This window comes from Notamacropus eugenii, chromosome 4 (assembly GCF_028372415.1).
Source record: "Notamacropus eugenii isolate mMacEug1 chromosome 4, mMacEug1.pri_v2, whole genome shotgun sequence".
Lineage (NCBI taxonomy): Eukaryota > Metazoa > Chordata > Mammalia > Diprotodontia > Macropodidae > Notamacropus > Notamacropus eugenii.
The window spans coordinates 258956967-258979783 of NC_092875.1; the positions used below are offsets into that span (position 1 = coordinate 258956967).

Consider the following 22817-nt stretch of genomic DNA (forward strand, 5'->3'; position numbering starts at 1 on the left):
AGGGAACCATGACTGTGGCTCCCAGCTCAGTTTGAAAAAGTTTCAGCTTGCTTGGTTCTTGCAATTAGGAAAAGTTGAGTCAGAATGAAAAAAATGGAGAAAAAATAATTAGAATTACCTAGTGTTTTAGGTTGGCAGTTTGGGGCAGAGGGCTTAAAGTCAGAAAAACAAGAACCAAGTTGTGACTCTGCCATCTCTGCCATTTATCAACAATGTCATTTTGGAAAGCCATTTATCTCAGTTTCCGCCTCTGTAAAATGGAGATATTTGTACCATAAATTCACAGGTTTATTGCGAGAAAGGCTGTATAAACTATAAATCACCACGTAACTGTGAGCTATTACTGGACAATTCAATTGGAATGAGATTTCGTTGGCAGAGGGAACTCCTAGTGAAAAAACTACCAGTGTAACTTGATGTCTGTTCTTTGATTTATAGTCTTATAGTGCTGTCATGGGGTACTGAGAGGTTAAATGATTTGCCCTGGGTAACTCCCACTAGACTTGAGATCAGAGAACATTTGGGGTTTTTCGGTTTCATTGTGTTCCAAGTGCTTAGAACAGTGCCTTACATTTAAGAGGTGCTTAATAGCAATCAATTGCTAATTGATGATTGACTAACCCATGTCTTAAGTGCCAGAAGCAGGATGTGACTATAGACACTTCTGATTTCCAGACTAGCTCTTTAGCAACTACCACACTGACTCCCATAAACTCTATGTGCTTACATGGCAAACTCAAAGGTATTTTTCTGAATAGATCTTTCTGATATGAAAACACATCTTGTGCTTTGTGGGACATATAGATTTATATTTGCTCTTGCAAATGTAAATTTGACATCAGGATCTATCAGGTTCCGGAAGGACTGCTCCTGGACACTCTGAAAACTGTTTTCAAATAGTACCTGGATGTCAATGAAATGTACAGATTCCTCAGGAGGAATAATGAAAGAAGTTGGGCTATTCCTCAGCCAGCTCAGTAATTTGAAAAGTACTGAACGGAGTATGCCTTCATTCAACCCATCCCTTAATGAACAGCTCCGAGTTAAGGCAGCTCTTTCTAGCTGTGAGATGCCTTCCTATTTTGGCAATGTGGGGTGGCATTAATCAGAACTCCTCAGGAAACTCACTACCCAAGACTTGCTAGGCTGCCTTCCTTCTTCCTCAATTCAAGTTATACAATGAACTAAAAATAAAAATAGAATAAAAAATAGAATAAAAATTCTCTCTGACTAGAGAATTATTCAATGATTTTTATCTTCTCTAGCTTCTTCCTTAACCTTTATGGACTCATGCGATTTTGAACTGGAAAATATCTGTGGCATGATTCAAAATTCTGAAGATAACACCGACTGGCAGAGGGTTTCACAGGTGCCTGGTGGGCCTGACACTGACCAGTCAAACCTGGGCAAGTGCAAAGGTAACTACTATGGGTGGGACCAAATGGCTCTTACCTTGCTTTCCAGTAGCTCTCTCAGTCTTTGCTTTTATCAGCATAGTCATTATATCCTATCTATGATATGATCATAAAGTTAGAGCTGTAAGCGATCTCAGGGGGCACCCAGTTCACCTCTTCATTTTACAGATGAGAGAACCAAAGTTCACAAAGTTTGAGTGACATGCTCAGGGTCACAGAGATACCAAGAGCCTGAAGCGTGATGGAAACTTTGGTCTTCCTGATTCCCGGTCCAGGAAGTTCATCTTCTACACCAGGCTGCTACCCTAAACGAAGAGGCTGAATGTTGTCTAAAGAAAGAATGGGGTCCTATCTCAAAGTTCTATATGTGTTATGAGACTTATTGTCTACTTTAAAATGCATACTAAGAGTAGTTTGAGAATGTGACTTGTCACTGTGATAAATTAAGATGATTAGGGCCTTCTTCCTTACCCTCCTGCATATGTAACATTTCACTGAGTTTTGACTATGGTAAGATTAAAAAAAACAACAGTGGTTCTAGCTTTAGAAGGTTCTAGGTTCAAATCCTCCTGTGATTTTGATGGGGTGCTTGGGTACATGTGCTTGGACCCCAATTCTAAAATCACATTTCTCTCTAAAAATCACATTTCTCCCTAGCCTCAAAACACCATCCCAGGCAGTTTCTCCCCAGCCCAAGGGCATAGTCTGTCCCAGGAAAACCTGTTATCTCCCTTCCTGCTACAATAGCAAGCGGCACCTACAAAATTTATTAGTTTTAGCCAGTTGTGTACTGGCTGAACTGGCCGTATATTGGGTCATAACAACTTTTACTACTCACTGACCAATCATGTGTATCCTAGACTTAGACATATGTAGACTGCCATACATTGATCTTGTGTAACAAGACATTGGTAAGAGCAACCTGGTATTCCTTACTCAGTCCTGACCGTTAGTTGACTTAGTGACGTTTCAGACCTACAACCACACCTCCATGTAGTCCCCCTGCCTTGGGCTATTTCCCAATGAACTCTGAGTAAAATACCTGTGCAGTAGATACTAAAAGTGCATGTTCCTTTAAGAACTAATCACACTTCACCCACTCCATAATCCTGCTCTAAATCACCTAGTCATCATGACACTTGCCACATGTTATACTGTAGAATATACTATATAAACTTTCCCTGTACCCCTCTAAGGTCGCAGTTTCCCTTAGAACTCTTGCCTGCTGAAAAGCGTAATAAATCTTTACCTTGACCTCAAGAATGCTTGAGTCCCCGAATTCATTCCAAATGACCTGCCCTTGGTACTCTGGTTTTTGGGGGATTTCAGAATTTCACCCATCCCATCCCCCTTTCCAGTTCTCATGAATTTTACTATCTATAAGTCACTTAGAGGCAGGTAAGTGGTGCACTGAATAGAGCACTGGACCTAGAGTCAGGAGGACCTGAGGTCAAATTTAGCCTCAGATATTTGACACTGACTAGCTGTGTGACCTTGGGCAAATTGCTTAATCCCAGTTGCTAAAAGATCCATTTATAAGTCACTTAAACCCTTTGAATCTCAGTTTCCTAACTGGTAAAACCAGGGAGTTGGACTTGATAAGACTTGATGCCCTCAGAGGTCTAGATTTTTGATCTATAGTTCAGATCTTAGGATTCCAACCTGAGGAGTGATATGTTCAGCAGTTTTGTGTGTGTGTGTGTGTGTGTGTATGTGTGTGTGTGTGTATGTGTGTGTATATGTGTAAGAAAGTGTGTGAGAGAGAGATTAAAATGTGTATAGTTTTTGTCCTTGAAAAATCTGACCTCAGATGATCAAAGCAAGTGAAAAACCTTGGCAGAACATACTTCATTTATTTATTTCATGTTTCCCTTTGCAGTTTGGTTTGGGCTAAAGTGGTATTAAAATACCGCTTTGCTAGTTCCAAACTTGATGTCTCTGTTATTGGTAACAAACATAAAACCAGATGCCAAAACTTAGGGCTGTTACATTAGTTCAAATGATTAGGTCAGGATACTAAGAGAGAGAGAATCCTAGGCCTGGAGGTTCAGAGCTAGAAGGCATCCAGAGGCCCTCTTGTTCATCCCCCTCATTTTACAGGTGAGTAAACTTTGGTGCAGGAGAGGTAACTGATTTGCTCAAAGTCACAGGGGCAGTGACTTAGGTGGAATTTGAATCCATTGTCCTCTGACTATTGAGACAATGTTCTTTCCACTGTAAAGTCATAAGTAATTATTACTTTCTAAATTATAAGCTATCCAAAGAGAGGTTCTTAGGTACTCCTATTTTTAATCTCAGGGAATGATTTTGGGTAATTAGGGGAGAATATGACAAGTGAAAGGACTTTGCTCTTGCATGGAGAAGGTGGGGAAACAGGAAGCTTAGGGAAGGGGGGACAGACTGAAGCAAGGATCTGAACTCGTGTTTTTTTCTTTTGTTTGAGAATTGTTATCTTTTGCAATCAGAGATAATTTGATAAGACATTTTTTACCTTCTACATCTATATGGTCTCCAACAAAAGATGCGAACTTATAAAGGGCAGGAATCATATTTTTATAGGTCTCAGTCTTCACTTTGAACATAACAGATGTGGAACCATGAAGAAATCTATACTTAGTTAAGAAGCAAATAACCTACTCTGACTAGCCCCATGATCTCTCTGAGGTAACGTTTACTCAGAAGTGTGAGCAATTAGAATTGTAGTGATAGGACATTAGAGCAGAAAGAAACTTAGAGAAATCTAGCAGTTTTATAAACCTGAAATTTTTTACTGATGACAAAACTGAAGCTCAGAAAGTAAAACAATTCATGCAGATTGGACCCTTCTGGAGCCACCTTCCTGATTTGATCTTCCTTCCTCATATTGCTGATATGTATGCATCCTTGGGGGCACACTCACAGGCACTTCTTTTCCTGCTGTGGAGGGATTAGGGTGTATTTGTGTGAAGATTTGGAAGGAGCTTCACTCTGGAGCCTAATTTTCAATGTGAACATTTATGCTTCAGAAATCAAGAAACACTCCCAATCAGGACTCTATTTTTTTTTTTGTTTGTTGATTGTCTAGATTTAAGAAAGTTAATGGAGAAAAACGTTAATGCAAATTAAACTTAAAAATATGTCATGTGTATTGGATATTGCCCCCAACATTTACCAGCACACATCTGAACCAGCCACACTCTGCCATGTAAAATGATACTAGATTTTTAGTGTGTTGGTACTTGAGATTGTCTTTTGTCTCAGTTTTCCCTCTTGCCAAATGTGGTTAGGCATGGAGCCATGTAAAAGCAGTGTTTTGTTATTGTAAATGTCTTTTCCCCCTCCCCACATATGTGACTGACTAATATTTTATTTAGTATTGACTCAATGAGGTAATTTTCCAAGTTTTGACTGTACCTTAGGTTGTAGGATATGAAAAAAAAGTTGAGCTTTTGATGGTTTCATGCATTCATATTAAGTATACCTGCCTGTGAAATTTTTTCTTCTAAAGTCAGGGTCTTCAAGCGTCTAATTTTTTCTTTGTCTTCTTGCAGACTCAGGTTTCTTCATGCACTTCAACAGTGGCTCTGTGAACGAAGGGGAAAAGGCAATCCTGGAAAGTCGTATATTTTACCCCAAGAGAGAATTTCAGTGTTTGCAGTTCTTTTACTATAACAGCGGTAACAGAGATGACCAACTCAAGATCTATGTCAGGGAGTATACTTCAGAAAATGTCAATGGCTCTCTTATTCTGGTGGATGAAGTGAAAGGTATGAGAGTTCATCCTCAGATAATTAAGCTTGACTGATTTGAGACCCTCTGTCACTCTTTGCTTCTCTTTTTCCAACACGTCCCTGCCTTTCGTCCTTTATAACACCGTGCTTTGGTTTTCTGATAGTTTGAGATGCCTGTGGGATTCTCAGCTGGAAGTGACCCTAGTGATTACCTGGTCCAGGATTTTCATTTTTTCATTCTGCCATCTCTTTTCAGACTTGTGATACCAAACATCTGTTTCTTTGCCTGACAGCCATTTTTTACAAATCAGAGAACAAGCAATTGACCTAAAGGTCTTGCGATTAACAAGAGGCTAAAGGAGTCTTTCTAGAATTTTTCCTTGGAGGGCTTGAGGTTAAATCTCAAACTGCTGCCTCTTGAATAATTCAGTGTTCAGGATCACTGAAACCTAATGGACTCTGGAAACCCCTTTCATCTAGTATACTGTGTGGCTAGGTAGTAATTTTCTATAGTTGAGGGAAATCTGTTCTGCCAGTCAAGCATCCTACCGAGTGCCAGTTATGCCCCCTTGATTTTATTTTGGTCTGCACCTGCGGTTTTGCTGTTTGTAGGGGATTCTGGTAAGGACACTTCCTCTTTCTCACCAATTCAAATCAGCCACTGCGCTGAATTTCTTATCTTAGAGAGTTGTCTTGGCACATTTCAAAGACTTGCCAAGGGCACATATACAAGTATGCATTAGAGGCAGAACTTGAAACCAGTCTTCCTGACTCCAAGGCTAGCTCTGTGGATAAAATGCCATGCTGCCTTTCCCTTCCACTCATTGTATGGTGGTCATTTCTGTTTAATGCTTCACTGATATGATGAGTTCCTTAGTTCAGATCTTGACTGGCTAGGGGTTTCTGGGAGACCTTTTTATAAATCCTTCCCTTCCTCCTCTTGGATGTGATAAGAGGGAATGAAGTAAGAGGGAATAATGTATAGTGGTATCCAAGGGAGATGGGCATAGTACACTAGCAAGAAGTGGTTTTATGAAGAATCAAAGGAAATTTTTTTTTAACAATTAGGAAAGTAAAATAATAGATTGTATTGCCTTGGGGAGAGGGTGTCCTATCACTGTAGATCTTGAAGTATCAATTTTGGGGATGTTGCAGCTAGAATTAATGATTTGGAGAGGGGTTGTTTTAGACCTGAGGCAGGGAACCTGTGACCTTGAGGCCACATGTGGCCCTCTAGGTCCTCAAGTGTGGCCCTTTGACTGAATCCAAACTTCACAGAACAAATCCACTTAATGTAAGGATTTGTTTGGTAAAACGTGGACTCAGTCAAAAGGCCACACTCAAGGACCTAGAAGGTCACATGTGGCCTCCAGGCTGCAGGCTCTCATTCTGGTCTAGAAGATTCCTCCTCTCCTTCCTCACTCTGTTTATAATTCTATATCAAGGTTTTTGTTATTGTTCAGTTGTTTCAGTCATGTTTCACTCTTCATGAGCCCATTTGGGGTATTTTTGGCAAAGATACTGGAGTGGTTTGCCATTTCCTCCTCCAGCTCGTTTTACAGATGAGGAAACTGAGGCAAAGTGTTCAGGGTTCAGTAACTTACCCAGGGTCACTGTTAGTTAAATGTCTAAGGCCAGATTTGAACTCAGAAAGATGAGTCTTCCTGACTTCAGATCCTGTACTCTATCTACTGTACCACCTCAATGCATCTTATATCAAGATATCTACTTCTATATAGATAAATTTAGAATGAGTGGTGGAACAGTGAATAGAGCACTGAGGCTGGAGCAAGGAAGACTTGAGTTTAAATCTAACCTCAGATACTTATTACATATATGACCCTGGGCCAATATTTTGATCTCCATCTGCCTCAATTTTCTCAACTATAAAATGGGGATAAGAGTAGTTGTCTTCCAGGGCATGTAGTAGATGCCTAATAAGTGCTTGCTCCCTTCTACCTTGTGACAATAGGCCAGGTAAATTGCCCAAATACCAAGACATTGAAATGAGTTTCTAGGGAGCAAGATTTCAGAAAGTAATCTTTCTAAGGGTTGATATCAATCTGTGTATTATCACTGGGTAGCTGGTAGTAAACTTGCCATATTTTTTCCCTAGGAATTTGTACATTTCTAGGACTTTCAACTTAGTAGGATCTTAGAGTTCTGTATAAGCCCAAAGTCTCATGGAATGTTTAGCTAACTCTGGACAAAATGGGCCTACAGAGAGGGATCTAGGAATATTCTGATTCAAATACTGGACTTTATTTATTTAGCCCTAGAAATGTGTAGGCAATTTCATAGATCACTAGAAATGTGCTCAAGCATTCTCTCAGGTCATGTGATCTGGCCTGACTATCAGGAAGTAAAATATTTGAACCAGGGAGTAGATGGAACCATGACATAGTACATTATTGACTTTTGAGCTATCAGTTGGTCATGGAGGCTATGAACTATTCTTATTCATTAGTATATGACTCAGTAATTGTCTATCTTTGAAAAACCAACAGTTTTCTCCTATTACAGATGCATCCATTGGGAGCTGGGAACTCTATCATGTACCATTGGCAGTTACCACCAAATTCAGGGTGGTATTTGAAGGAACTCGAGGTACTGGAGCATCAGCTGGTGGTCTCTCCATTGATGACATCAACCTTTCAGAAACACGCTGTCCTCATCACGTGTGGAAGATAAGCAATTTTACACAACTCAGTAACTCAAATGAAGCCATAATTAGCCCTCCATTTTATTCTCCTCTAGGCTATGCCTTTGAGGTTCTTCTAGATGTTAGGAGTGATACTAATATAGGAGTATATTTCTCCCTGATCTCTGGAGCCAATGATGAACAATTACAGTGGCCATGTCCATGGCAACAAGCCACAATGACACTATTGGATCAAGATCCCGATATTCGTCGGCGCATGCCCAACCAGAGGAGTGTGACGACAGATCCATTTCTGAGAAGCGGTTTGTGAATTTTATATTCTTTATACTGGGAAGCTAAGGAGGGAAGAGAAAAGAAAGGAGGAAGGAATGGTTGAAAATGGCATTACTTGCTGATCAGTTAATAGGAACCATCAGTTGGTTTGGTATAAGATTCCAGAGTCTTTGGACTAATGGATCTTGTGAACAAGTATTGCAGGAATTATGCTAATGTGGGTGTCAAGAATGGTGGGCAGCAGAAGCTCGAATAGAGAAATTTGGAATGAGATGAGTGGCCACATGAGAAGTATGAATTAGGAAGGAATAGATGCAAAGAGTAAACCACTCTCCCCAATTGATTCTCAACCTTTGATTTGTGTCTCGCTCCTGTTTCCTGACTCCCCTACGTGTCACCCAACTACCATGGTTAGTACATGGACATGATGGTAGTATATTTCAGTTCTTGAATATAAGAGACTTGATTAATAAATGTTTGTTGAGTGAATGAATGAATGAATTGGGTTAAGCAGGGGCAACAGGAGAAAGGATGGTATTGGGGGTAAGGAGAATAATTTAGTCATTGAAAAGTTCCTAAGGATTGCTCCATGTTGTAGTCATTGTGCTTCTTTTTCTAGTTCTTAAAAAGAAGAGTATTTAGAGGGTAATCTTCTGACTTTATTATTTTTAAATTATATTTTTATTTTTATCTATTTATTTTTAACATTCATTTAAAATTTTGAGTGTCAAATTCTCTCCCTCTATCCCACTCCTAATCCATTCACTGAGAAGGCAGGTGATATGGTATCAGTTATACATATAAAGTCATGAAAAACGCATTTTTGTGTTAGCTATGTTGCCAAAAAATCATGAAAAGTAAGTAAAGTGGAAAAAAGTATGCTTCAGTATGTACTCATACTTCATCAGGAAGTGGATAACATTTTTCATCATGGGTCCTTTGGAATTTTCTTGGATCATTATCTTGATCAGAGTAGCTAGGTCCACTGCAGTTGACCATTTTTACAATATTGTTGTCTTGGTACAGCTCACTTCACTGCATTAGTTCATAAAGGTATTTCCAGGTTTTTCTGAAACCACCTCCCTCAATATTTCTCACAACATAGTACTATTTCGTCACAATCACATACCACAATTCATTTAGCCATTCTCTAATTATTGGGCATCCCCTCAGTTTCCAATTCTTTGCCAGCACACAAATAGTTGCTATAAATATTTTGGTACAAATAGGTCCTTTTCCCTCTTTAAAAAATATCTTTGGGATACAGACCTAGTAGTGAGTGTATTGTTGGATCAAAGGGTATATACAGTTTTATAACTTTTGGTGGTTGTAATTCCAAATTATTCTCAAAAGTGGTTGGACCAGTTCATAGCACTATCAATAGTGTATTAGTGTACTTATTTTTCCACATTCCCTCTAGCATTTATTATTTTCAGGTGAGTTGGTACCTTAGTATTATTTTAATTTGCATTTCTCTAATCAACAGTGATTTAAAACATTTTTACTATAACCATTAATAAATAGCTTTACATTATTCTTATGAAAATGGCCTGTTCACATCCTTTAACCATTTATCAGTTGGAGACTGGCTCTAATTTTTATAATTTTTGGATCAGTTTCCTATATATTTGAGAAATGAGGCCTTTATCAGGGAAAATTGCTGTAAATTTTTTCTCTCCATTTCTTGCTTAGGTCCTTCTAATTTTGGCTGCATTGGTTTTCTTCATGCAAACCCCTTTTAATTTCATGTAATCAAGATTATCCATTTTACTTGCAGTTATTCTCTATATTTCCGCTTATTTATAAATTCTTCCCTTATATGAAGATCTTACAGGTAATTTTTTCCATGCTCTCCTAATTTACTTATGATATCACCCTTTATGTCTAAATTATATATCTATTTTGATTTTATTTTGGCATATGGTGTGGGATATCTATGCCTAATTTCTTCCAAACCGCTTTCCAATTTTCCCAGCAATTTTTGTCAAGTGCTGAGTTTTTGCTCCCAAGGACTGGATCTTTGGGTTTACTAAACACTAGATTACTGTGGTCATTTGCTATTTTGTATTTTGTGCAGCTGATCTATTCCACTGATCCACCACTCTATTTCCTAGCCAAATCCAGATAGTTTCGATGACTATTACTTTGTTACATAGTTTGAAACCTGCGCGGCTGTCTTTTCTTATATTTTTTTCATTGATTCCCTTGATATTCTGATCTTTTGTTCTTGCAGAAAAATTTTGTTATTTTTTTCTGTTATTTATTACTTAAAAATAATTTGGCAGTTTGGTATGGAACTGAATAAATTAATAAATTTAGACAGAATTGTCATTTTTACTATATTGACTCTACCTGTGCACGAGCAATTAATTTTCTCCAGTTGTTTAGATCTGACTTTATTTGCGAAGACTGTTTTGTAATTATGTCCATATATTTCTTGGGTTTGTTCTAGCAGGTAGACTCTCATGTATTTTATATTTTCTGCAGTTGTTTTAAATGGAATTTCTCTATCACTTCCTGCTGCATTTCTTTGATAATATGTAGAAATGCTGATGATTCATGTGGGTTTATTTTATATCCTGCAACTTTGCTAAAGTTGTTAATTGTTTCAACTAGTTTTTTAGTTGTGTCTGTATGATTTTCTAAGTATAGCACTATTTCATCTGCAAATAGTGATAGTTTTGTTTGTCATTTCCTATTTTTATTCATTTTTCTTGCCTTATTGCTATTGCTAGCTTTTCTAATACAATATTGAAGAATAGTAGTGAAAATGGACATCCTTGTTTCTCCCTGATATTATTTGGAAGATTTTAAGTTTATCACCATTACAGATAATGGTTGCTCTTGGTTTTAGGATAGATATTACTTATAATTTTAGGAAAAGCTAATTATTATTATGTTATCTTGTGTTTTTAATAGGAATGGGTGTTACATATTGTCAGAAACTTTTTCTGTATATACTGAGATATGATTTTTGTTGTTTGTGTTTTTGATATGGTCAATTATACTTATAGTTTTCCAAAGATTGAACCAATCCTGCATTGGTGGTATAAATCCTACCTGGTCATAGTGTATGATCTTTGTGACATATTGATATATTCTCCTTGATAATTTTTTATTTAAAATTATTTAATTTAATTTTTATTTTATCTTATTTTTTATCTTTATTTATTTATTTAATTTTATTCAGTTTTTTCATTTTATTTATTTTAATTTTTATTTAATTTAAATTTTATTTAAAATTATTTAAAATATTTGCATTGATGTTTATTTGGGAATTTGGTCTATAGTTTTCTTTGTCTCTTTTTGTTCTTTCTGGTTTAGGTAGCAAAATCATATTTGTGTCATGAAAGGCATTTAGTAAGACCTCTTTATCTTTTAAAAAAATAGTTTATATTGCATTAGTTTATATTGCATTGGGATTAATTGTTCCCTAAATGTTTGGTAGAATTCACTTGTAATTCACCTGGCCCTGGGAAGTTTTTCTTGGGAAGGTCATTTATAGCTTCTTCAATTTCTTTTTCTAAAAGAAGGTTAAGAATTCAATTTCCTCTTTCACTCTTGGCAACTTATGTTTTTGTAACCATTTATCCATTTCACTTAGATTGTCATATTTATTGGGATATAATTGTACAAAATAATTCCTAACAATTTCTTTAATTTTATCTTCATTGGGGTACAATCTACCCTTTTCATTTTTGATAGTAGTTATTTAGTTTTCTTTTTAGTCAAGTTAACAGATGATTTGTCTATTTTATTGTTCTCCCTTGACAGCCATCTACTAATTTTATTAGTTCAGGGATTTTTTAGTTTTATTAATCTCTCTTTTTTTTTTATTTTCAGGATGTATATTTTGTTGTTTAATTGGGGATTTTTGATTCATTCTTTTTCTAGATTTTTCAGTTGCATGCTCAATTAATTGATCCCTTCTTTCTCTCTTATAGAGAGAAGTGTTGTATACATTTATAGATGTAAATTTTTCCCTAAGGACTACTTTGGCTGAATCTCATAAATTTTGTCATGTTGGCTCATTTGTTGTCGTTCTCTTCAATGAAATTATTGATTTTTTGTATGTTTTTTTTTGATTCACTCATTCTTCAGGATTAGAGTATTTTCCAATCTTTGCTTCCAAGGTTCTTTGGAATGTAATCTTTTATTGTATTATGGTCTGAAAAGGGTGCATTTTATTTATCTGTTTTTCTGCATTTGGTTGTGAGATTTTTTTTGCCCTACTGCATAGTTTTTGTGAAGGTACCATATACAGCTGAGAAAAGATATATTCCTTTCTATTCCCATTTATTTTTTTCCAGAAGTCTATAATTAACTTAAAAAAAAATCTATTGGTCTCTTCTTTCTTAATTATTTTATGTTTAAATTTATTTAGCTCTCAGAGGTGAAAGTGCCCCACCAGTAAAATTTTTACTCTCTATTACTATAACTCATTTAACTTTTCCTCTAGGAATCTGGATGCTATGCTATTTGGAACACGTTTTTAATGTTGACATTTGTTAATTTTCTATGACATCTTTTAACTACATGAAGTTTCCCTGTTTATTTACTTTAATTAGTTCTATTTTTGTTTTATCTGAGATAATGATCACTACCTCTACCTTTTTTTACTTCAGCTACATAATAAATTCTGCCCTAGATCCTTATTTTAACTGGATGTGTATCTGGTTTAAGTGTGTTTCCTATAAGCAACTTATAGTTTAACTCTGACATCTGGTCCATTCTGCTATCTGCTGCCATTTAATGCATGAATTCATCCCATTCACATTCACAGTCTTGATCAGTAGCTATACATTTCTCTCTATCCCTTTGTCTTCTTTATCTTTCTCTCTTTTTACTTTGTCTCCTCAGAAGTCTGTTTTGCATTGGACTACTGTTGTCCTTAATCTACTCTCCTTTTTAACCCCACCTTTCTCTTATTTTCCTTTTCTTCTCCTTCCCTATTGGGTAAGATGGATTTCTGTACCTAATTGAATGTGAGTATTTGTGTGTGTGTGTGTGTGTGTGTGTGTGTATACACATTGGTTGTTGTCCTTTGTCTTCGAAATGACATCACCATTGTAAAGTGAAATTTCAGTGTGTCCAACTGTGGCTGATTAGACCAATATGAGCTCAGAATGCTCTACCACAGGTTGGGTACAGATAGTCTGTATGCATATTTAGAGTGAATATCCCAAATTTGGGCATTTTGCTTTTACTTTGTGCTGTCTCAATTCTGCTTTGCTCAAAGAGCACAGCACCTTTTCTTATGTGGGCACAGCATGCTGAACTGTCCTGTGCCAGTGTCTCCCATGTTGCACAGTCAAATCCAAAGTTCTTGAGAGAGACCTTGAGAGTCTCCTTGTATCATTTCTTCTGGCCACCATGTGATTGCCTGCCCCATGCAGGTTCTCCATAAAAGTCTTTTTGGCAAGCATATATTTTGCATTCAAACAATGTGGCTAGCCCATTGGAGTTGTGCTCTCTGAAGCACAGTTTGAATACTTGGCAGTTCAGCTCGAGCAAGAACTTCAGTGTGTGGTACCTTATGCTGCCATGTGATCTTCAGAATCTTCCTAAGACAGTTCAAATGGAAGCGATTCAGTTTCCTGGCATGGCACTGGTAGACTGTCCATGTTTCACAAACATGCAACAATGAGGTCAACACAATGGCTCTGTAGACCTTCAATTTGGTAGTCAGTCTAATACATATATGTTTACATATGTGTACATATATATGTACATGTATCTATATTATACATGTGTACACATACGCATATACAATCATATGCATACACACATGCATATATGATATATGAATATGCATACACATATGCATATATAAACATACATATGCATACGTATATGTGTATATATGTGTATATATGTATATATGTGTGTATATCTATATCTATCTATATCCATATCTATATCTATATATATACATGATGTGTTGCCCTTTGAACCAATGTGGATGAGAGTAAAGTTTAAACATTGCCCATTCACTTCCCATTATTTTCCCCTCCACTATAAAAGACCTTCCTTGTGCATCTCTTTTACGTGAGATAATTCCCCTATTCTTTCTCTCCCCTCCTACTTCTCTCAGTACATTCCTTTTTCTCACCCATTCATTTTTTTTGGAGATTATTTCAACATAATCAACTCATACCTATGTCCTCTGTCTGTGTAGAATTCTTCTAAATGTACTAATAATGGTAAAGTTCTTAGCAGTTACATGTATCATCTTCCCATAGAGTAATGCAAATGGTTTTACTTTATTGAATCATTCATGAGATCTCTTTTATGTTTACCTTTTTATGCTTCTCTAGAATCATGTATTTCCATTTTTCTTTGTTCTATTCATTACAAATGCTTGAAAGTCCTCTATTTCATTAGGTGTCCATCCCCCGACCCTGAAGGATTATACTAAATTTTCCTTGTAATCCTAACTTCTTTACCTTTTAGGATGTCATATTCCATACCCTCTGTTTCTTTAACATTTAACATTTCTTTTACATGGTAGCTGCTAAATTTTGTGTGATCCTGACTAGAGTTACATGATATTTTAATGATGTCTTTCTTGCTGCTTGAAGCATTTTCTTTTTGACCTAGGAGCTCTGGGATTTGACTATAGTATTCCTGGAAGCTTTTATTTTGGCATCTCTTGCAAGAGGTATCAAAGAATTCTTTTAATTTTTATGTACTCTAGAATATCAGGGCAGTTTTCCTTGATGATTTCTTGGAAGATGATGTGTAGGCCCTTTTTTTGATCATTGTTCTCTGGTAGACCAATAATTTTTAAATGATCTGTCCTGGACCTGTTTTACAGATCAATTTATTTTTCAATGAGATATTTCACACTGTCTTCTATTTTTTCATTTTTTTCATTTTGTTTTATAATTTCTTGGTTTCTCATAAAGTCATTAGCTGCCATCTGTTCCCTTCTAATTTTTAAAGAACTATTTTCTTCATTGAGCTTTTGAAGTTGCATTTCCATTTGACTAATTCTGCTTTTTAAAGCATTCTTCTCCTCATTGTCTTTTTGGACCTCTTTTGCCACTTGTGTTAGTCTATTTTTAAAGGTGTTATTTTCTTCAGCATTGTTTTTGGATCTCTTTTAGCAAGTTGTTGACTTGTTTTTCATAATTTTCTTGCATTGCTCTCATTTCTCTTCCCAATTTTTTCTCTGCTTCTCTTACTTGATTTTCAAAATCCTTTTTGAGCTCTTTCATGGCCTGAGAACATTGCATATTTATTTTGGAGGTTTTGGATATAGAAGCCTTGACTTTAAGGTCTTTCTCTTTTGATATGCTTTGTTTTTCCTCATCTGAAAGAATGGAAGAAAATACCTTTTCACCAAGAATGTAACTCTCTATAGTCTTATTTTTTCCCCTTTTTTGGACATTTTCCCAACTAGTTACTTGACTTTTGAGTCCGTTGTCAAGAGGAGGGTATACTCTGGGGACCTGTAATTTCTCAGTTCCTCGAAGATGGCACAATCAAAGGAGAGGAGTTTGCTCCTCCCCTGACCTACACTCTGGTCTGTGAGCAACCACAAACACTCTTTTCTCCTCAGGATCTGTGAATCAGATTCCCTCTCCAAGGCCACCACCCATCTCCATCCACTAAGCCCTCCTCCTCATCCCAGAACCTTCACTCAGGACTGAGACCTAGATCAACTACTTGATTCCCCCAGGGTCTTTAGGCAGAGGCCTCCAAAAGTGGATGCTGCTGCCCTGGGTCCAGGCCTTGGGCCAAACTGCACTCCCCTCTCACCCAGGTGAAAACTTTCTTATTGACCTTTCAAGATGTCTTTGGCATTTATGGGTTGAGAAATCTGGGAACTGCAACTGCTACCCACGATTCCATACCCTGAAGCCTGCTCCAGTCCTGTCCTTCACATGCAGCCTGGCCACAGCTGGACTGTGCTCCTCTCTGAGCCCTGGTGTGATAGACCTTTTGTGTTGGCCTTCCAGGTTGTCTTGGGCTGGAAATCTTCTTTGACTCTGTCGTTTTGTGACTTCTGTTGCTCTAGAATTTGTTTAGAGTCATTTTTTTTAACAGATATTTTATGGACTATGGAGGGAGATCTACAGCAGGTCTGTCTTTCTACTCCACCATCTTGACTACACCCTCCAGGGCAGTTTTTCTTAACAATTTCTTGAAATATGATGTCTAGGCTCTTTGTTTGATCGTGGTTTTAAGGTAATCCAATAAATCTTAAATTATCTCTCCTCAATCTATTTATCAGCAAATTGTTTTTCTAATGAGATATTTCATACTTTATTCTATTTTTCATTCTTTTGACTTTGTTATTGTCCCTTGATATTTCATAGATTTATTAGCTTTCACTTGCACAATACTAATTTTTAAGGAATTACTTTTTCAAGTGAGCTTTTGTACTTCTTTTTTCTTTGGCCAAGACTGCTTTTTAAGGGGTTATTTTCATCTTTGAAATTTTCTACCTCTTTTATCGTTTGGCCAGTTCTGTTTTTTTAAGGCTTTATTTTCTTCAGCATTTTTTGTGCCTCTTTTTACCATGCTGTTAATTATCTTTTCATATTTTTTTTTGCATTTCTGATTTTTTTCTCAATTTTCCCTCTCCCAATCTTAATTCTGAAAATTATGTTTTATTTCTTCTAGGAATTCTTGTTGGATTTGTGTCCAATCCCCTGACCCCCCTTTTGAGGCATTGCTTTTAGCTGCTTTGACCTCATTGCCTTCTTCTGAATTTGTTTCTTCATCTTCCCTGTCACTACAGTAGCTTTTTATGATCAGCTTCTTTTTTGTTTGTTTGCTCAATTTCCATCCTATTTCTTGCCATTGAACTTTATGTTAAATTGGGCTCTGTTTCTGGAGTGAGGGGCACTGTTTCTTGCTTTAGGTTTTTTTGCAGTGCTATTTTCAGAATTAGTTCTGGATGTCTGGAAGTTTTTGGTGCTTCCAAGGTAGTGTGATAAAGGGAGAGGTGTGTTCTGCACTCTGGTTCTTTTCCAGGAAAGGCCCCTGTTTTCTTGTCACTATAAGAAAAACTGATTCCCTATTCCCTTGGGACTGGTTGAAAGTGATGCTGTTTCTCAGGGTCCGTGCTCCCTTAGGGACTACCTTTTCATCCTGGAGCTAAGACCTGGAAGTGGATGTGGTTACTGCAGTTGCCAAACATCACCTGGTCCTGTGTTCAGTGCTAGTAAAGGGATCCTCTGTGATCTCTTTTTGATCAGTTGCCTGATCCTCTTACCATTTCTGGCTTGAGGGCTTCTGAAATTGATTTGTGGTTGCTGTTGCAGGCCACCTTCAAGTCCCACAGCTAATGTTTACCCTCACGTGGGCTCTGGGTTGTCTCCCACCACACTGTTTCCTTCTGACTTCCTAGGTTGTGTTGGGCTGAAAAAATCTTTCACTTAGACATTTTGTTGTTTCTGCCACTCCAGAATTAGATTTGAAGCATCATTTTAAAGTTGTTTAGAGGGAAATGTTGAAAGAGTTTGTCTATTATGCTTTCTATACTCATCATATTCAGGGGTGATATGACTTTTCTATTTTTAATGTACCTTGTGGAGACTTGATAAAGAGAAAGAGGGAAGGTATCCCAAAGAATTACTGTTGACCTGAAGTTTGAAATTTATTGTAAAAAAGACTGAACTTCTGTGACAGAGATAATAATATTAGAGGGAAACAAATGCATAGAACCCATGTACAACAGTCTCCCTCATCATAGAAAGATAAGGTAGATAAATAGAGATCAGGTAAGCACTTATTATGTGCCAGGCACTGTACTAAGAGATGGGAATACAAATACAAGCAAACAAGAAAATCCTTACTCTTAAGATGTACAGTTCTAATGGAGAAAGACAATATAGAAGGGGGAACTAGAGAGTGAGGATGAGAGGAGAAAAGTGTGCCAGGCAGATAAGATGACTGGGGAAGAGACAGAGAAGTTTGGAGAGATAGTTGAGTGAAATGAGCATGGCTCAGGCCTCTTAGGAAATAATGCTCTGGAATAATTTTTTGAAAATCCTTCTTGCCCAAGTCACATGGAAGAATGACTCCAAGATACTGAGTGGCCACATTCCTCCAGAGAGCAGTGCCTCCTCCATATTTCTCCAATGACCCAACAGTAATGAGCATTGGACTCGGTACAGGGCAAGAAGACAGGGTGAGCTGGTAATCTAAGCAGAATGTGCCATCTTTAGAGCCACAAAGTAGGGAATGGAACTTTCTTCTATGGAATGAGTATTGATTCCTCTGCGATTTCCTCAACCCATTTTGAGGGGTGCTAAGTAACTAAGAAATGTCACATTGGAGTCAGAACTTAAGGCATAATGGAAATAGCACTTCCTCTGTGATCCTGGGAAAATCATGTTACTTCCCTGGACCTCAATTTCCCCATTGTTAGAATGTGTGTTTGGAATAGACCTTCCCTAAAGTCACTTCTGATTCTAAATATAGGAGCCTCTGATCCAATACTAATTAATAAAGCATTTGTTCCATGCTATAGGGATGTAGATGGGGCTAGTCCAGTTTGAAAAAAAGATCCAACCAGAATAAAAAAAATTTGTTAATTCCTTTTTGAGCATCAGGGTATATTTTGAAATATCCTCAGATGGATCGTAAACAGGGAAACAAACAGGAAATAGTTTACTTTCATCTTTTCAGTAGACTCCATAGAACTCACTGGGTTCTGTGTTTTTTTTAAATTTTTTTTAATTTTTGAGTGAATGCTGTGGGAAATGGAGTTCAGCATTAGAACAGGCAAAAGTGTGAAGTTAAGCAAAGTTCATTTTTTGAATAATCTCTTTTTCTGTTCCCTTTCTCCCTGGCCCCTTTTGGGTTCTACTCAATATTCTATAAATGCCCCTGGCTAACTTGGGTCTTCTACTTTCAAACCTCATTCGCATATGGTACTTTTTTCTTGTTGTCAGATTCCCTCAGAACTTTATTCCCTAGTAAGTGACAATCAATTAATCTGACTAATTTAGTAAAACAAAATACATTAATAAAATAAAATAAATTAATATGATACCCTAACAAGTTATCACAAGTCCTTAACCCAGTTAAAATGAGCATGTCTCCCTAAAACTCCTAAAAATCAATTCCAATGGCGGGAATAACAATAGGTCAGTGCAGTAGATACTTTGGGATAGGATTTTTGGCACCTCTCCAGTTATGTTGCACTGATGATTACCAGCTCAAGCCATAGTGTGGGTCAGTTCTGTTTACTATGCCTTCCTTTAGCCTCACTGCAGTAACAATCTCCATACATCTGGCAAAGAAAGTATCCCACTCTGTAAGCACTATTTAGTTGCTCTATCTCCATCCTAACTTTTGTTTGTTTTTACAGCCTTGCAAAAACCTGACCTACTGGATGTGACTTATAAATATGAATTGCTTTTTCAGAGAGTAATAATGAAACCTTTGTTTGGGACAAGCCCTCCAAAGTAGGAGTGACAGCAACTTTCCCTAATGGAACATCATATAGCAGAGGTCCACAATATGGAACCAGTGTCTACATAACTCATGAAAGGATGCGAAGCAGAGATTTTATCAAAGGGGATAATGTTTACATGCTTCTGACTGTGGAAGGTATGTCAATACAAGGTGACTCTCCTGTAGAGGATGCTTTTCTTTATGTGCAATAGGCAATTTATTGTGTAGTTTCTATGTTCAGATGTCTGAAATGTGGTCTTGGAGAAAAGGTTAGGGTAGGGAAGGGGAGGGCAAGAGAAATTTCTGGACCCTCTTGAGATGTTTATGATGTGAATCAAATAATTTAGCAGTACCACAGTGAAGGTTCTTAGAGTAAGGAAGAACATATCCAACTTAGATCTTGCAACTAACTGGGAGACCAGGCTGTATACAGGAAAGATCCCTGGTCTCAGAGTCAGTACTTCTGAGTTTTAATCTCAGCTCTGCTATTAATTCTCCATGTGACTTAGTAGTACACTTTTTCAGCACTCAGCCTCAATTTCCCCATCTACAATGTGAAAAAATTAGACTAGATTGGGGGAGGGGACATGTGGCCTCAAGTGTGGCCCTTTGATTGAATCCCAAATTCACAGAAGAAATATGTCTTCACATATATGTCAGTGTATTTTTCTTTGCCTATATTTCTAGAAGTAAAAGAATTATCCATTTACCTCTTAAAACAGCTGAGTTCTGACAGTTGATCAGTGTAGATCTGTGACCTTAGCCTGACAGGGCCACTCTCTCCATTGATATAAAAGATACCTCTTATGTGCCCTATTAGGTAATTTCATGAACTTCTGTTCCCAGTAAAATCATTACTTGGCACTTGGTCTTCTGATGCTGAGCTTCTCCAAGTTTAGCTAGGCTGGGCTTTGCGCAGTGGACCCACTGGTAACCTTTTTTTAGCTGGGTAAGAGCAGTGGTGTGCTGAGTAAATGTTTAACAACTGGCTCTTCAGAAAATAAATGTATGTAAAACATATTTCTAAGTTTAATCTGAATTATTAACATTTCTCTATTACTTTTTAAAAGCCTATACAATTAACACATCAGTAAATCAAGTCCTTATTTGTATCATTTGCTGGTTTCTGAAGTATAAATACTCAAAGTAAAAATTTAACAATCACCTCTTATGAGACAGTTTGACCTGCCAGAACTTATACTCTTGATGTTGCCTTTGATTACCATGATGAGGCATCAGATTATATTTCCTATTTCAATTTCAATGGTTCTCATGTTTTGTTAATTAGAACCATAATTTATTTCATTTTATGTATAACTTATGAGAAGACATACAGGACAGAGAACCGGCATGTGAGTCAGGATGACCTGGATTTAAATCCTGCATCCTACACACACTGACCATATGACCTTGGGTAAGGTCCTTAACCTGTCAGTGCCCCAGGGATCTCTCTAAGACATTAAATTAGAGAATAGTTGTAGATCTGTGCTGGTAGAGGGAGTTGAGTCACTGTGAGCTGCGCACACTAATGAAATTATAGGTTTATGCCAAGTTACCCACCATACCTTGAAGAGTCCTCTCTGGTCTCAGTTTCCTCATCTGTAAAATAAGGGGGATGGGATTGTCTGTTGTTTAAGGGCCTTGGCTCTAACATGTTCTAATCTTTGATCTTCCTGACTTAAGATTTGATAAGAGTAGGTCTTGTGATAGCAAGTGGCCCAGTTCATAGTATTGGAGCATTTTGACCTTCTTATGTTTGATAGAAGCAAAGCTAGATTATATCCCTTGACATGCATCCCTTAGCAGCATTCTATTTTCTGGAAGGAGATAAATATTGCCATAAGCACTAAAAGTGACAGTTTCATCAATTTTGCCAGATCATGTATTAATTTCTCATTTATGACTTTATTTTTGCATCCCCAGTGCCTGGCACATAGTAGGTGCTTAAGAAACAGGTTCTTTGTGATTATTAAAAGAAGGTAAAATATATTAGCTCTGAGCTCACACAGATATAGCTTTACCAATTTCCCCATTCTGAAACCTCCTGAAACACATAGTGTAGTATGACTTCCTTCATTGGAATGCCCATCTTTCCCACAACATTCTCATCAAATGCTCATCCAGTCTCCTCTTGAAAACCTCCAGTGTTGGGGAACTCAGCTGCTAGTGCCTCACCTCTCAGTTGACCTCCTATAGATTCTGCTTATATCTTCTCTGTATCTAGTTACTTACATGTTGTCTACTCTTTCTCTTAGAATGTATATTCCTTGATGGTGTTTATTTATTTCCCTGTCACTTAGCACCATGGCTGGTACATATTAAAATACTTAATAGGTGCATGTTGACTAAGTGACTAGGTCTCAGTTTCTCAGTGGCTCAAAGTGTTCTGCCATAATCTTAATTCAAAAACTTAAGATTTCGGTTCAAAACCAACCTGTGTTCATGAACCCTTTTCTCCTTTAGATATATCAAATCTCATTTCTACTGAGCCATCACCTAACCCTTCAAAAGAGTCAGTCATTCCAACAAATTCCTGTGAAAACTTCGTTTGTCAGAATGATGGCGTCTGTGTTATTCGCAATGACAAAGCAGAATGCAGGTAAAAAGACAACTTGTACCTTTAGGCATACTTTGATTTATATGGCTTCTTTGTGAAATGTCTCCAATTGTTAAAAAAAAAGAGGTTTGGAAGTTAATGAAAGGTATGTTTCCATGCCCATATCCCTCACAGTGCAGCCCACATAATATTTATAGAATCTTAATATCATAGATTTACAACTGGAAAGCACTGGAGGTGTCATTACATCCAAGACTCTGATTTTACATATGAGGAAACAAGGCTCATGGAAGTCACACAGGTAAAAGAGGCAGAGTTAGGATACGAACCCAAATTCTTTGATTCTGAATTCAGTATTTTCTATTGCATATGCCTTTGTCCCATAATTCATATTATGTCCTTGTAGTGCCAACTCAATATTCACAGTGCCTTTGGTGACCATGAATCGGCACAATTCTGAATCATGAAATACAACAGAATCTTCACAAGGAAGACAGAACCAAAACATTTATTCACACACTAGCAAGCCAAATCCCTTGTAGTAACAAAAATCTATACACAGTAATAATGCAGAGGGCAATACCAGCCCCAAGCCTTCCCCCTGCTAGACTTCCCACAAACAGGCTCCCTTAAACAAATCACAAAGAAGCTCTCACTCATGCTAGCTGGCTGCCTTTCCCATCTTGGATTGCTCTCTGACTTCCTTTCAGCTAGGCTTTAGCTCTGCCTCTTCCTGTTCCACCCTTTTTGCTCCACCCCTTCCTGTCCACATGACATAAGATTCG

The 22817-nt window shown here is 37.3% G+C and overlaps 1 protein-coding gene across 1 annotated transcript in view; it reads left to right on the forward strand.

The window, feature by feature from the left end:
- Nucleotides 1-22817, forward strand: part of LOC140501183 (meprin A subunit beta-like) — an 84432-nt gene that overhangs the window by 51805 nt on the left and 9810 nt on the right. The window contains exons 13-17 of the mRNA XM_072604486.1: nt 1266-1418; nt 4946-5161; nt 7649-8089; nt 19446-19631; nt 21939-22074. Of these exons, the coding sequence (XP_072460587.1) occupies nt 1266-1418; nt 4946-5161; nt 7649-8089; nt 19446-19631; nt 21939-22074 (1132 nt within the window). The remainder of the gene's footprint in view (nt 1-1265; nt 1419-4945; nt 5162-7648; nt 8090-19445; nt 19632-21938; nt 22075-22817) is intronic.